We start from the raw sequence: 16,377 nt of genomic DNA on the forward strand, positions 1-16,377 counted from the left end.
GTACTTTTCTAATTCTCTGCTCTTCTAATTTTTTCTGCTTTTATAATTCTCAAATATTCAGTTCCCGTGGAGCTTAATTTCTTATAAGGAGAAAAGTTCTCATTGGGAAACACAGCACCTGGAGGATTCTGTTTCTCTCTTTGCTCCCTGGATAATTGTTGGGTTGGGGGGGGGGGTGTTTCCTTAGGGACGACCTGGCACAGCTACCCTTCCTGACCATGTGCATTAAGGAGAGCCTGCGCCTGCATCCTCCAGCCCCAATGATCTCCCGATGCTGCACCCAGGACATTGTGCTCCCAGATGGCCGGGTCATCCCCAAAGGCACCCACAATGGCGGGGGTGGGGGGGTGGGGGAAGGAGGCTCCTGGGGCAGAAGAGGGGCCCATCAGGCAGTGGGACCTTGTCCTGACTGCTCCCTCCTCTCGTCCAGGTGTCATCTGCATCATCAGTATTTTTGGAACCCATCACAACCCAGCTGTGTGGCCAGACCCTGAGGTGCTGACTGCCCCTGTACCATTTTTGCCCATTCCGGGGGTCCTAGAGGAGGGGGCGGGGCTTCAACAGGGAAATCCGAGATCTCCTCTCTCCCCCACTACCAGACACTCTCATCTGTCTCTCCAAGGCTGGCTGTCCTGGGAGACCCACCCAGCAAGCCTGTCTCCCTCTCGCCCCCAGGTGTATGACCCCTCCCGCTTCGACCCAGAAAACGTCAAGCAGCGGTCACCTCTGGCTTTTATTCCCTTCTCTGCAGGGCCCAGGTAAGGGTGGTGTGTGTCCCAGGCAGGGACGCAGTGATGGGTGCGGGGCGTTTGGGCATGACCGTGAGAAAAGGTCGGGGAAGGGAAGTTGCAGATCGTTATAATTTCAGCTCTCCTTCCCTTCCCTCTCCCAAGGTTAAGGCCAAAGGTCCATAGAATGGGGTAGCTGTGAAGGTACCGTGGTGTGCCCAGCACTCCATTCCCCTTTTCTGCTGTTGTGAGTTGAGGGCTGCAGTCTGGGCCAGGCTCAGGGGTTATGCAAGCCCACACTGTGTGTGTGTGTGTGTGTGTGTGGTTGGGGGAGGGATCCCGGGTACACTTAGCTCCTCTCTCTGCTCCTCAAGCTGATCTGGGTGGGGGCAGGGGCCTCTCGGGCCAGGTTCCAGGTGCAGTGGGGCCAGGATGCTTGTCCTGGGCAAACTCAGAGTCCCCACCTCGGCCTCCAGGAACTGCATCGGGCAGACCTTCGCCATGACCGAGATGAAGGTGGTCCTGGCGCTCACTCTGCTGCGCTTCCGCCTCCTGCCTGACCACACGAAGCCGCGCAGGAAGCCAGAGCTGATCATGCGAGCCGAAGGCGGCCTTTGGCTGAGAGTGGAGCCACTGGAGGCGGACACACAGTGACCCCTCAACCCATCCACTTACCTTTGCAGATTTCTGGGAATCACACTGAGCTGCCACCTCTGCCTGAGCCTGGTCGACAGACGGCAGGGAGCCCTTGGGGACTGTGGGGATCCAGGGCGTGTGCCTGGGTGGGTTAGGGTAGGGCTGGTGGTTCTGAGCCCCAAAACGTGACTGCCTCTCTGGCTGACCACAAGGCCCTCAGGCGGATGCCAGGTTGTCTCAGAGCCCAAGTATGGACTTTCCCCTGTGGGCTACAGGGAGCCATGGGAGGTGTTTGAGAAGGAGAAGTACCTGAGTTGAGGACAGATGTAACAGGCAATATTGAGGCTCTCAGTCAGCGAGAAAAACAATAGGGGCAGATCTCTTAGTTTGGGCTGCAGGTGCACCCCCACAAGACAGAGCCCCCTAACCAGCCCAGAACACAGGGCCTACACCTTCCACACTGGCAGCCTCTCTGAGATTGTTGGTTCCCTTCCTGCTCTTGTCAACGTCCCACCCCTGTGTCTGCCCCTCCCAGGTGGTCCCATCCGTGACCCCTTCCCCTACCTTCAGGGAGCCCCTCCCTTTCCTCTTCTGGGCCCCTGATGCTGCCCGGGCAGCCTGGACAACACACACTGGCTGAGCCCACTCAGGAGCTCCTCCCCACCCTCTCACCTCTGGTTCCTCCTTCGTTCCCATCACAGGCCTCCCGGGCCCATCTTGGGGTGGGGTACGGGTCAGCGCCATCCCCTTTGAGTGCTGAGATTCAAAGCCAGACCAGTGGACACAAATACCAACCCCAAAAGCATGGGATCTGGAGCCTGACTGCATGGGCTCAAGTCTTGGCTCTGCTGTGTGACTGAGGCAAGTTAATGTCCCTCCTGTGCCTCCATTTCCTCAACCATATAATGAGGACAGCAACACTACCTAACTTGTGATTGTCCTGAGGACCAAATAAATACAAAGGACTCAGAACTGTGACTGGTGCACAGTTAATGCTCAATAAATGTGGCCTTATCACTGCCTCTCTCAGAAAGTCTGTTGAAGCATGCTGCCTTTCAAGGTAGTTGTTCCTGCCATGACTTTTAAGAGTGTGCCTTGCCTTACTGACATTTACAGGATATTCTATACAAAATCCACTGAACATATGTTCTTCTCTTCAGCTCAGGGGACATTCTCTAAGACTGACCATATCCTAGGACACAAAGCATGTCTTAAAAAATTTTAAAAAATGGAAATTATACCATGCATCTTCTCAGATCACAGTGGAATAAAAGTAGAAATCAACCCTAACAGAAATTCTCATTTCTACTCAAAGTCGTGGAAGCTAAACAAACTTCTCCTGAATGATCATTTCATAAATGAGGAAATCAAGACAGAAATCAAAAGATTCTTTTAACTAAATGACAAAGTAGACACAAGTTATCAAAACCTGTGGGACATAGCTAAAGCAGTCCTGAGAGGAAAGTTTATTTTCATAAATGCCTATATCAAAAAGACAGAAAATTTACAAATAGACAATCTAATGAATAGACTCAAAGAGCTGGAGAAAAAAGAACAGACAAACTCCAAACCCAGCAGAAGGAGAGAAATTAATAAGATCATATCAGAACTAAATGAAATGGACAACAGGAAAACTATATGGGAGACTAATAAAACAAAAAGTTGGTTCTTTGAAAAGAGAAACAAAATTGAAATGCCTTTGGTTAAACTAACTAAGACCAGAAAAGAAAAATCTCTCATCAGGAACATGAAAGGAGAAATTACAACTGATGCCACAGAGATACAAGATATCATCTATGAATTCTACAAAAACCTTTATGCACACAAATTGGAAAGTGTGGAGGAAATGGACAAATTTTTAGAAACACACAACCTCCCTAGGCTCAACCAGGAAGAAATAGAATTCCTGAACAGACCAATATCAAGAACTGAAATCAAAACAGCAATAACAAACCTCCCCAAAAAGAAAAGCCCAGGACTAGATGGTTTCACACCTGAATTTTACCACACCTATAAAGAACTGGTGCCTATCCTACAAAAGTTATTCCACAACATTGAGAAAGACGGAATCCTCCCCAACACATTTTATGAAACCAACATAACTCTAATACCAAAACCAGGAAAGGACGCAACAAAAATGGAAAACTACAGACCAATATCCCTTATGAATATACACGCAAAAATTCTCAATAAAATCCTAGCAAGTCAAATTCAGGTGCTTATCAAGAAAATAATACATCATGACCAAGTGGGCTTCATCCCAGAGATGCAGAGGTGGTTCAACATACTCAAATCTATAAATGTAATACGCCACATAAATAGAAGAAAAACAAAGATCATATGATCCTCTCAATAGACGCAGAAAAAGCATTTGACAAAATTTGACACCCTTTTATAAGAATGCTTAACAAAATAGGCTTAGACGGGGCCTACCTAAAAATGATACAAGCCATATATGACAAACCCACAGCCAACATCATACTGAATGGGGAAAAATTGAAAGCATTCCCACTTAGAACTGGAACCAGACAAGGTTGCCCACTGTCCCCATTGCTATTCAACATAGTTCTGGAAGTCCTTGTGAGAGCAATCAGGCAAGAGAGCAGAATCAAGGGTGTCCAAGTGGGGACAGAAGAGATCAAACACTCACTCTTTGCGGATTATGTGACATTATATCTAGAAAACCCCAAGGATTCAACCAAGAGACTCCTGGAACTGATAAATGAATTCAGTAGAGTCTCAGGATACAAAATCAATACACACAAATCAGAGGCATTCATATATGCCAATAATAGTCAAACTGAGAACCAAATCAAAGACTCAATACTCTTCACAACAGCAACAAAGAAAATAAAGTACCTAGGAATACATTTCACTAAGGAGGTAAAAGACCTTTACATGGAGAACTATGAAACACTGAGGAAGGAAATCACAGAGCACGTAAACAGGTGGAAAACCATACCATGCTCATGGATGGGAAGAATCAACATTGTTAAAATGTCTATACTACCCAAACTGATCTACAGATTCAATGCAATCCCTACTAAATTACCAACATCATTTTTCACAGATATAGAAAAAATAATTTTATGCTTTGTATGGAACCAGAAAAGACCCCATTTAACAAAAGCAATTTTAGGCAATAAGAAAAAAATGGGAGGTACTAATTTACTAGACTTCAAGCTACACCATAAGGCTGTGGTTATTAAAACAGCTTGGTATTGGCACAAGAACAGGGACATCGACCAGTGGAACAGAACTGAGAATCCAGATATAAAACCATCCTCATGTAGCCATCTAATCTTTGACAAAGCAGACAAAAACATACTCTAGGGTAAAGAATCCTTATTCAATAAATGGTGCTGGGAAAACTGGATAGCCACATGTAGAAGATTGAAACAGGACCCACACCTTTCACCTCTCACAAAAATCAAATCATGGTGTATAACAGACTTAAACCTAAGATGTGAAACTATTAGAATTCTAGAAGAAAATGTGGGAAAAACTCTTACAGACATTGGCCTAGGCAAAGAATTTATGAAGAAGACCCCAAAGGCAATTGCAGCAACAACAAAAATAAATAAATGGTACCTGATCACATTAAAAAGCTTCTGCACAGCCAAAGAAACTGTCACAAGAGCAAACAGACAGCCTATGGAATGGGAAAAAATTTTTGCATGCTACACATCTGATAAAGGGCTGATAACTAGAATCTATTTAGAACTCAGGAAAATCACCAAGAAAAAAATCAAACAACCCTGTCAAAAAGTGGACAAAGGACATGAACAGAAACTTTTCAAAGGAAGACAGAAGAATGGCCAACAAACATATGAAAAAATGCTCAAAATCTCTAATCATCAGGGAAATGCAAATCAAAACCACAATGAGATATCACTTATCTCTAGTGATTACGGCCTTTATCAAAAAGTCCCATAACAACAAATGTTGGTGTGGATGCGGAGACACAGGAACACTCAAACACTGCTGGAGTGACTGCAAACTAATGCAACCTCTATGGAAAGCAATATGGAGATACCTCAAAGAGATACAAGTAGAGCTACCATTTGATCCAGCAATCCCATTACAGGGCATCTACCCAAAAGAACAAAAGACATTCTATAACAAAGATATCTGCACCCGAATGTTTACAGCAGCACAATTCACAATTGCAAAGATGTGGAAACAACCCAAGTGCCCATCAATACATGAGTGGATTAATAAAATGTGGTATATGTGGACCATGGAGTTCTACTCAGCTATAAGAAGCAATAGTGATCTAGCACCTCTTGTATTTTCCTGGGTAGAGCTGGAACCCATTCTACTAAGTGAAGTATCCCAAGAATGGAAAAATAAGCACCACATGCACTCACCACCAAATTGGTTTCACCGATCATCACCAAAGAGCACATTTAGGAATAGCATTAATCGGGTGTCAGGCAGATGTGGGTGGGGAGGGGATGGGTGTATACATACATAATGAGTGTGATGTGCACTGTCTAGGGGTTGGACATGCTTGAAGCTCTGACTCAGGGGGCGGGGAGGGTGGCAAGGGCAATATACGTAACCTAAGCTTTTGTACCCCCATAATATGCTGAAATAAAAAATAAATAAATAAAAATAAAAAAATTAACAAATTAAAATACTAGTCTCAAATAAAAAAATAAAAAAGAAAAACATCGTTTAAAAAGAAAATCAGTGAAGTTGGAGTAGAAAGGAAATGTCTTAGCCTGCAAAAGGCAACTACTTATGAACCTTCCATAAATATAGTGCTTAACAGTGAAATGTTAAGAACATTCTATTCTAAATAAGAAACAATGTATGAATTCCAACTCTTGTTACTTCTCTTTAACATCATAATGGGGGACCTAGCAAAAGATGTAAAGAAAAAACAGAAAAGTATTAAAGATTGAAAAGCATGATACAAAATAATCACAATTCATGGATGTTACTATGTTACTATGGTTGTACAGAGATACAAAAGAATCTACACAAACAACTTTTTAGAATTTTTAAGTATGTACACAGTTTTTCCCTTCCAAATCAGTATATAAATATTAATGGCATTTTTATGCAACAAGAAGAAATGGAAAGAAAAAAATATATACAGAAAAGGTTATATTTACAATAGCATAAAATATACGAGATATTCAAAACAAATTCAGATATTTTAATGTCTGTAAGTGAAGAATTAACAAAACCGTGTACAAACACATATAAGAAGGCCCCAATAAATAGTTATGACCTGTTCCTGAATTAGAAACTCGTATTGTCAAGATGTAACTCTCAGAACTGCTGTAAGAACTTATACTGAGGGAGGGACATGAGCAGGATGGTGGAATAGGCGATCCCAGCCTTTCTGCCCTCTACAAGGAGTAGCAATTTGGAGCTAGTCGTGAATGAACTTAACTCTGGAAGAGCTCCGGAGTCCACTTAAGAAGGTTCAACAACACCGTGGAAGATGTAAATGAGAACAACCACACAAAAAGGGGAGCAGGAAGCTTCATCTGGGCTGGATCACCCCATCGCCAGGTCAGCCCTGCCCAGCACGAGAGGGAAGTCCCTGGCTCAAGAGTGCCCCTTGCAGGGTACAGGAGAGCCAGGTGGACAACCGGCATCCCCAGGCTTTGGGGCACTACTAGAATGACTGGCTTCACTTTCGCCCGCTGAGATTGCTGTGGGAACCAGCACAGCTGAGCTGTCTGCAGACAGTGGGGAGCAAGGAAGAGGGACAGGAGTTACCGTCAGGCACGCAGTGTGAGCTACCTGGTGCCCAGGGACCTACTGGGCACAGGCCTCCAGCAAACTCCTCTGCTGAGCACCTAGTAGGACTCCAGGCTGCTGTGCACCCCCCACCTCGCAGTGCGCCAAGGACCACCAGTGCTCACCACTGCAGACCCTGGGGGGCTGAACACACAGGACCTAGCAGCTCTTGACCCTGAAGAAACCAACAGCCAGCTCAGTAGTGGCGGACCTCCTGCAGCTGTCACCACTAAGGGCCCCGTGATCTTTCCCCTTTGCAGTCTCCAGGGCCGGAGCCAACATCCTTCCCTCCATCCCGCCCTCTTCCTTCTCTTTCCCCGCCCTCCCACGCAAAAGCCGGGTCACCACCCTCCTCCTCCTCTTCCCTCCCTTTCCCCAGACTGTGCCCCAAATTCTGTTTTATTCCATTTCTCATACAGAACAAAAAATTTAAAGAACTCCCTGCCCACTAGCTTACACCTTTACACCTGCTCACTCTCTCAGTCTCTCTCTCTCCCACCCCACTTGTATTCTGACATTCTTCCCTCAACTCAACTCAAAATATACTGCCCCCTCCATTAGGGTACATCTCTCCCAAAGACAGTGAGAGGAACTACAAATATTAAAGCATTTTTCTCTGAGACAAATAGTTTATTTTCCTTTGTACATGTCTTCTAATTAAAAGGATAATGTTTATTACACACTGGTCACAGTGCCTGAGACATAGAAAAGGTGCAATGCTTAGTGGCATTAATATTATCATTATGCCATTCTTGTTTGTTCTTATATTAGGGGAAAATAAAATCCTTCTTTGCTTCCCCACACAAGAAGAATCATGTGCATAAGTGCCCAGACACATCCGTGTGATGATCCCCACCTGCCCATAGACAGAAAACATGTTTATGGACACAGGTAATGAGATGAAGTTCATCACAAAATTGAGCCTAAGCAAGAAGTGGGGGAAACAATAGCTGGCATGTATCAGACACCCGTTGATGTGGGTGTTTTCACACCTGCATCCTTACAACAGTCCCACGGAGACAGACACTGTCATCCCCACCCTCCTGTCATATTTCTCCACCACCTAGCTGGCCATCGGGAGATGAAGGGGCAGAACTTTCTGCGGAAGCTTTCACTGATGGCATTCTTCAGCTCCTTGTTCCTTAGGCTGAAAATGATCGGGCTAAGGAAGGGGGTGAAGACCGTGTAGGTGGTGGCCATCAGGGTGTCACTGTACATAGAATGGGGACCCCTGGGCTTGAGGTAGATAATGGAGGCAAAGCCATAGTGCACAACCACCACGGTGAGGTGGGATACACAGGTGGAGAACGTCTTGTGCCGGCCCTCAGCAGAGGGGATCCTCAGGATGGCAGCCACGATGAAGACATAGGATAGGAGGATGAGGAGTAAACAGCTTATCAGGGCTGTGACACACACCAGGACCACACCCATGATGACAGAGGATGTCCTGTCCCCACAGGCCAACTTCAAGAGGCTAAGCACGTGGCAGAGAAAATGGTGGATCACATGTGACCTGCAGAAGGTGAGATGGAAAACTATTGATGTCACCATCATCCCCATGACTGAGCCACCAGCCCAGGTCCAGGCCACAAAACGGGCACAGCCACGGGGGCTCATGAGCACGTGGTAGCGCAGGGGGTGGCAGATGGCCACGTAGCGGTCGTAGCCCATGACCATGAACAGGAAGGAGTGGGTGAAGCCAAACATGAAGGAGAAGAACATCTGGTTGGCGCAGGCCACAAAGGTGATGGAGCGGTGGGTAGAGAGCAGGTCGGCCAGCATGCGGGGAGTGACGGTGACCGTGAACAGAATCTCAGAGATGGACAGGGCGCACAGGAAGAGGTACATGGGCGTGTGGAGTCTGTGTTCAGTCCAGACAGTGGCCATGATGAGCAGGTTCCCCAGCAACGTGAACAGGTACATCAGGAGGTACAGCAGGAAGAAGGCAGGCAGGAGCTGCTGGGGGAAGGCTGAGAAGCGGAAGAGAATAAACTCAGACGTGGTGCTATAGTTCTGACCAGGCATGGATGCTGCGTCTGGTGAGATGACAAACAGAATGAAGGCGCGCTGGTTAAAACCTAGGCTCTACCACGGGTGAAAAGGCGTAAGGGCTCTACGCGATTCGACAACTTGCAGAACTTTTCTGGATCTCACTGTCTTCATCTGTAAAATGGAGTAAATAATAGTTTTTAACATTCAGCAATGTGATAACAATAAAATGAGATCAATATAGTGTTTCACGTTTAGGAATAACATTAACCGGGTGTCGGGCAGATGTGGTGGGGGAGGGGATAGGTGCATACATACGTAATGAGTGCGATGTGCACCGTCTAGGAGATGGACACGCTTGAAGCTCTGATTTGCGGGGGGTGGGCAAGCACAATATATGTAACCTAAACTTTTGTGCCCCCATAATATGCTGAAATTAAAAAAATATGTTAAGTGTTTAAGACAGAGTTTGGCTACTAGTTGGGTTTTTATTAATACTGACTAAAACAAGGAAAAGGGCCAATATTTGGAGCCATTTGAGACAGGCGTGGATGATCAGTGTTAGATTCTCTTCACAATATGCCTGTTCCAGAAAACATGTATTTGGATCTTGAGGTTTTAAAAATTTCCTGTCAGAGGGTTTATCTTCTAAATGATTATTTAACCCATTTACATTTAATTTAATACAATTTTGTAGGTACCCATTGGTACCCACCTCATTTCATATTTTGCCTTTACTATTCTAAAGAAATTGAACAGAATGTTTGAAAATAAAAGGACGGATAAATATATGTCAGGCAAATATGTACCAAATGAAAGTAGAGGCTTCAATCTCAATAATGTAAAAAATGGAATTTAAGGAAACAATAATCTCTAATAATGTCTTTGATACCAAATGCCACTGAAGGAACCAGGGTTCCTCGAGAAATAGTTGATTTGTGGTCTGGGCATGGATGAGAGCCTAGGACATCTTACAGAGTGTAAAATGAAACTTTCACTGAGGAATGGGATAATATTTAAAGGATGCAGGTACCAGATTGAAAAGATACCCACTGACCAAAAAGAATAATCATTATACAGAAGATGGAGGAACGAGCTAAATGACCCCGTGAGGAAGCAATCGGACAAATCCAGAAGGTGGAACTTTCCACAGAACAATTGGTAAACCAGGGTCGTTCGAAGGATGAGAGAGATTCAAGGACATGACAACCTGATGCCATGTAGGGTACTAGACTGGATCTTGATTTAGATGGATCAGCTGCACATATTTGTAAGGCAAAAGAGAAAATTTTGTTTATGATATGAATGAATGATTAGGTATGATTAATATCAAGGGATTATTTTTGACCTGATTATAAATTTTTCAGTGTGATCTAATTATTTGGGCAATGAAGGAGAATGTTCATATTTTCTCAATGCATGGTGAAATTTAAAAATCACACACACATGCACACACTCTTAGGCACAAAGGATAATATTTGTACTGGTTAGAAGCACATTACAGCAACCAGCATAAATATTACAAATCTATATAACAATATCCCTGGAATATTAAAAAATAACACAACTTCATCAAGATAGACAGAAATACCTAAATCAGTGATAGAGAGATAGAGCAATAATTATCAAATTATCACTAGAAATTTTAACCCAGAGTTCAGAAATGCAATTTATTAATTACAATGCAATTAATAATATTCAGACATTAGCTATTGGATACACATAGACTCTTCACCAGAGAATAAACATTTTTTTCAAGCACACAGAAAACTTTTACAAAAATTGACATTTCATTAGGATGTAAAAAGTTCTTCATAAATCCAAAGTATAGATATTCTATAGATCATAATGCATCAAAATTAAAAAATAAATAGGGCAGGAATGGCTTTTTTCAAATACCACGTATTTGGAAGCTAGTTATATAATTAAATAATCTTTAGTTTCTATAGTAAATCATAAAATAAATGAAGAAATATTCCAATGGACATATGTGGGGGGCACCAAACATGCTTGATGTTGGAAGATGGCAGGGAAGGTACAAAGAAAAGAAGCAGGAGAATTACGAGTTGGTCAGGCAGACTAGGAGCGTGAAACGACACTCCAGGAAGAAAGAACAGTGCCCACCAAGTGGGGAGAGATGGTGTGGACCCTCAGTGGTCACAGCAAGCCACTGTCATTTTCACAACAAGCCTGAAGGCCACCTCTATTCCGACCCTTTGCTTTATCTTATAGATTCTTCTCTTTATGTTGAAAAAATAAAAGAAGAGAATGAGTTAGAGAAATTAAAAAACTAATTAATTAAGAAATATTTAAAATTAAATGATACTTTAAACATGGAATACCAAAATTATAACTTAAAATAGCACTTTCAGGGAAATATACAGCTCTAAATGTATTTATCAAAAAGCTTCATAATGAAAAAATCATGCTAAATAAAACCAAAATCAAGTTATTGGAAAAGATAGGAACAAGGAGAAGATGCCAATAACAAAACCCCAAATTACAAACATAGAAATGATTACAGAGATAATGAATATTTTTAAATTAACAAAAGTAATTAAGAAAAAAATGTTAATAAATTTGACATTGTAGATGAATTGAATAAATTTTTAGAAAAATGTAAAATTCTAAAACTGGTATAAGAAAAGAAACAGAGGATCCTGTATATTCAAATAAGTTTTAAAGAAATTGAAAAGATAGTCAAAGACTTTCTCTCTCTAAAATCATTGCCCCACTGGGTTCTACTAAAATGTAGTGAGTTCTATTAAACTGTTAAGAAGCAGTTGGTTAGTATTTTATACATGATCTTCAAAATCATAGAAAAGAGCTATGAAATCTGCCCAGCTCATCTCATCAGGTTAATGCAATCACGGTCTAAAATCAGGTAAGAATGTTTACCAAAAAAGATAATTATACGCCCATTTCTCCTATCAATTCAGATTTTAAATTCCAGAATAAAACACAACCTAGTCAAGTGCAATGGTGTGCTAAATATAGTTTATCATGATCAAGTGGTATTGGTTTATCTCATAAATGACAAGGATGATACAGCAGCAAAAAACAAACCATGGCGATCTATCACATGAGTCAACTAAAGAAGAAAAACAATGTGATTATTTCAATCAAGGCTGAAATACATTTTCTAAAACTCAACTCCTATTTATGATTTTTAAAAAAGCCTCTTCACAACCCAAAATCAAAGGGGTCTTTCTTAACTAGTAAAGAATAGATACCATAAAACTAGCAAATTCTTCACTCAATGGAGAAATGTCAGGTGCATTCTTTTAGGACCAAGAACAAGCCAAGGATACTCACTAACTATGCTGTTCTTTAACATGGAACTGGAAGTCGTGAGTGATGTTATAAGGAAAGAAAAGGAGAAAAGATAGAAGAGGATTGGAAGGGAAGAGACATGCATATCTAAGAGAAAAGAGAAAAGAATTGAGGCGAGACATATTAGAACAATAACAGCATGCACAATGCTGCAGATGGCGAGATCAACTCTGGCGTCTCAAACAGTATGGCACCAGAAATAATCATTCAAAGTATATAATTTAAATAAAAAGTAAGATAACATTTCCATACAACACAAACTGTAAAGAAACATCTCTCAAACACTGTGTTCTCAGGATCACTTTACACCCCCAAATTATTGGGTGCCCTAAAGGAACTTTGTTTAGATAGATGTGGGAAATCTTTATGCTTCTTGATCAATATTTCTACAAACCTAAAATTTCTCTAATAAAATAAGTCCATTCATTTAAAAAAATTTTAAGACATGTGCACATAGAAACCAATGTGTATCTTACAAGAACATAATACAAATCAAAAAGTACTCATACGTTCAGTATGTTAGAATGTCTGTCAAAAAAAAAAGAAGGGAAATGGAGTGAAAGAAAGGTGATCGACAGGCTGGGTGCCGTGGCTCACGCCTGTAATCCTAGCACTCTGGAAGGCCGAGGCGGGTGGATCGTTTGAGCTCAGGAGTTCGAGACCAGCCTGAGCAAGAGCGAGACCCCGTCTCTACCAAAAAAATAGAAAGAAATTATCTGGACAGCTAAAAATATGTAGAAAAAATTAGCCGGGCATGGTGGTGCAGGCTTGTAGTCCCAGCTACTCGGGAGGCTGAGGCAGAAGGATTGTGTGATCCCAGGAGCTTGAGGTTGAGGGTGACAGAGTGAAACTCTGTCTCAAAAAAAAAAAAAAAAAAGAAAGAAAGAAAAGAAAAGAAAGGTGATCGATAAATGAAATAAGAAAGGATCTTTTGCAACCCATGGTCATCAAAACCACGAACTGGAAATACCATGGACCCAAATCTCTATACCTGAAATCTACCAGAAAATGAGACAAAAATATTTTTACAAGTACCTTGAGCCACTTCTCTAAGAAGGGTTACTAAATCCTTGGCTCCAGGACAGGACCACCCATAGTTTCTCTGCGTGGTCTTATCAGGGCATTGTCTCCCAAGTATTTCCCCAGCAAGGGTCAGCCTGGAGCTTGGAGGACACGGAATCACCTGGACAATGAGGAACTTCACAGGAATGAGGATGAGAAGACTGCACTTAAGACCTGGGGGGAAAAGTCTCTGACCACCCACTCGCCCTCCCCAGAAGTCACGCACCAGCATCAGCTCCCGTCTGTCCCTCACCCTCCCAGCACTTGGCGTCCTCTCTCCCTGCTACCCAGCTCTCCCTTTTCTCCCCTCCCCTCCACCCTCCTGGCTCCATCCCCTCCCTCCTGGACCCCTCCCCACACCCCTTCTCTGCACCCACTCCCCTCTGGCTTCCAGAAAGAATGTTCTGAAACACACACAAGCCATAGAGTCATCAGACCCAGGGCTCCAACCCCAGCTCCTACTGTGTGACTTTGGAGAAAGAACTTTCCAGCTCTGGGCGTCTTCTGCCCAACTGCAAGAATGGCGGTAACCAGAGAACTGCCTTCAGAGAGTCCATAAGGATTCAGGTAAAGGGCTCAGGGTTCACCTAACAAATGGAGTCGTCATTGATTCTGATACAGTTTTCGGTCTTCTGATCTGGTTGGTTTTCATCCTTCAGTACCAGATGTCACTAACTGACCCCATTCTAAACTCAGGGTCTCTCACCCCAGCAGGGCCCTGAGGACCTCTGGTAATGTCACAACAGTTCCCGCAGGGGCTGATCCAACTGTCACCCTCTCCCCAAGCCCCTGCCTCACCCCTGCGGTCTGCCTTCCCACCTCCTGCTGGGTAGAGCACCAGGGCTCTCGGGGCTGGACTTCCCCATCTCCTCTGACAGGCGACAGAGCTCTGCCACTCTGGTCTCACTGAGGATAGCCCACACACAGGTGCTGAGCAAACATCTCACAGCACGGGGACGCGCCCAGCTCCGCCCTGCCCTCTCCGCATCTTCCCACCCAGGCTGGCAGGGACACAACAGCGAAGGCAGAATACGCCCAGCACGGGGTTTCCCAACCTCGGCGCTACTGACATTTGGGGCTGGGACATTATGGTGGGGGCTGCCCTGTGCATCGTCTGACATTTAGCAGCATCCTTGGCCTCAAACCACTAGATGCCAGAAGAACCCCACCCCAAGTTGTGACAACCAAAGTGTCTCCAGACATGACCAAATGTCCCCTGAGGGCCAGAATCACGTCCGGTTGGAAACCGATGCCCGATAAGCTGCAGTGGGCACCTGGGCTGGCTGAACAACCAGGAACCAGACGGGCAAACAGACAAGACCCCGGCCAGCCACCTGAGGCTGAGGACTCCCTCTCTTCCGCTCTTCTCCCCAGCCCTGCACCCCATCTCCAGGCTGGACAGCTCTACCCACAGCTCTCTGATTCTGCCTCGTACCCTCTCACTCCAGTCCCTCTCCACCGGCCAGAAGGAGAAGGCAGGAAATCACCTCTGTCTGATGCTCTCAGGGGGCGCCTGCAGCCAGGTGTAGGTAGGGGCCAGACCAAGGGCCTCTTGGTTCAGATGCTGTGCGTTTTATACCTGCTGTGGCCTTCCCGGCAGGACATTCCCATGGGCCTCTCCAGGAAGCCAACCTGGAAGGGCTGTCCTCTGGGTCTGGAGAGGCCGGGAGGGGCCCCAGGGGGCCTTCAGGGACCTGCAGCCCAACTCCCTCCTCCAGCACACAGCAAGGGCTCCCTGTCGCCTCTTCCTGCCCAAAGAGCCCCGGCCCCTGCGGAGGGTGAGGAGCTCCCAGTCTTGGGGGAGACAGAGCTGGATTCGGAAGCCTCCAGCTCCTTGCAATCGCGGCAGGGTCAAAGGGAGGACAGGAGAGGGGGGAGCCCAGAGTGGGACTCCAGGACTCAGCCCTGAGACAGAAGCAGCTGGAAGGCTTCCCAGAATAAGGGTAGCTTGGAGCCGGGTGTGTGGAAAGTGGTTTCTCTCAAGCAATGTAGGTGTTCGGTGTCTTCTGCTCACGCTGGACAGCCCTGCCTCTCTTCTTGGTCAACCCACCCCATCTCTGCTGTCCCGGTGATCCGAGCCAGACAGCTTGGCATCAGTGGTGCGCCTCCCTGTGACACAATGAAAAATAAACATTGGTTCTGTCAGTGGAAACGAACCCAAACTCTGTAACATAATTTAAAGAGGCTCATTCTAAGCCAAGTATGTGCAACCGTGACCCACACAGCCACGCCGAAGAAGCCTTGAGCAAGTGACCCTGCTGTGATTGGGTCACAGTTTGGTTTTGTACATTCTAGAGAGAAAGGAATTATAGGCAAAATCATAAATCAATTCATGGAAAGTATGTATTGATTTGGCCTGAAAAGGCAAGAGATCTCCAAGTGGGGGCTTACAGGTTATAGGTAAGTTTAAGGATTCTTTGATTTGCAATTGTTTAAAGAAATGAAGTTTTGTCTAAAGGCTTGGAGTGTTTGAGTTAAGATAAGGAAGTCTGTTTCTTAATCAGAGACAAGCCACTGGACATGTACCGAGACTCGAGTGACCTGTTAAGTAAATTGATGACCTGCAGGTGTGGTTTAACCTTTGTCTTACATGGCCTTAGGCCTGTCAATGATTTATTAATGCAGTGCACAAAACTACAGTTAGTGTCTGATTGTTGCAAAGAGTTAACTCCAGGAGGGCTGGGCATAGCTAGGCGTGTCCGACCTCCCTTCTCCTCATGGAGACAACTCAACTTTAAGACTTCTCAAGTCCCCTTGGCCAAGACGAGGTCCATTCAGTCAGCTGGGGGGCTTAGGATTTTATTTTAGTTCACAACTTCCCCCTTTTAGCCAAGATCTGCCAGAGGCAGCAATGGCCAAACTTTTACTT

The 16,377-nt window shown here is 44.6% G+C and overlaps 2 protein-coding genes across 2 annotated transcripts; one reads left to right on the top strand and one right to left on the bottom strand.

Moving 5' to 3' along the window:
• The first annotated feature begins 127 nt into the window (after positions 1 to 127).
• On the top strand, positions 128 to 2,504 carry LOC138380289 (cytochrome P450 4F3-like). The gene is made up of 4 exons (XM_069464948.1): positions 128 to 321; positions 431 to 495; positions 676 to 758; positions 1,205 to 2,504. Exons 1-4 carry the CDS (start codon positions 219 to 221, stop codon positions 1,380 to 1,382), a joined length of 429 nt encoding a protein of 142 aa, XP_069321049.1. The 5' UTR covers positions 128 to 218; the 3' UTR covers positions 1,383 to 2,504.
• Positions 2,505 to 8,153: 5,649 nt separating this feature from the next.
• On the bottom strand, positions 8,154 to 9,149 carry LOC138380286 (olfactory receptor 10H3-like). Its single transcript, XM_069464947.1, has one exon. It carries the CDS (start codon positions 9,147 to 9,149, stop codon positions 8,154 to 8,156), a length of 996 nt encoding a protein of 331 aa, XP_069321048.1.
• Positions 9,150 to 16,377: the final 7,228 nt, after the last annotated feature.

This window comes from Eulemur rufifrons, unplaced genomic scaffold (genome assembly GCF_041146395.1).
Source record: "Eulemur rufifrons isolate Redbay unplaced genomic scaffold, OSU_ERuf_1 scaffold_348, whole genome shotgun sequence".
NCBI lineage: Eukaryota > Metazoa > Chordata > Mammalia > Primates > Lemuridae > Eulemur > Eulemur rufifrons.

Coding starts and splice junctions, on each gene's coding strand:
- LOC138380289 (XM_069464948.1), top strand. CDS start 219: ATGTGCATTAAGGAGAGCCTGCGCCTGCATCCTCCAGCCCCAATGATC. Junction 322..430: donor TGGCCGGGTCATCCCCAAAG/GCACCCACAATG, acceptor CCTCTCGTCCAG/GTGTCATCTGCATCATCAGT. Junction 496..675: donor CTGTGTGGCCAGACCCTGAG/GTGCTGACTGCC, acceptor TCTCGCCCCCAG/GTGTATGACCCCTCCCGCTT.
- LOC138380286 (XM_069464947.1), bottom strand. CDS start 9,149: ATGCCTGGTCAGAACTATAGCACCACGTCTGAGTTTATTCTCTTCCGC.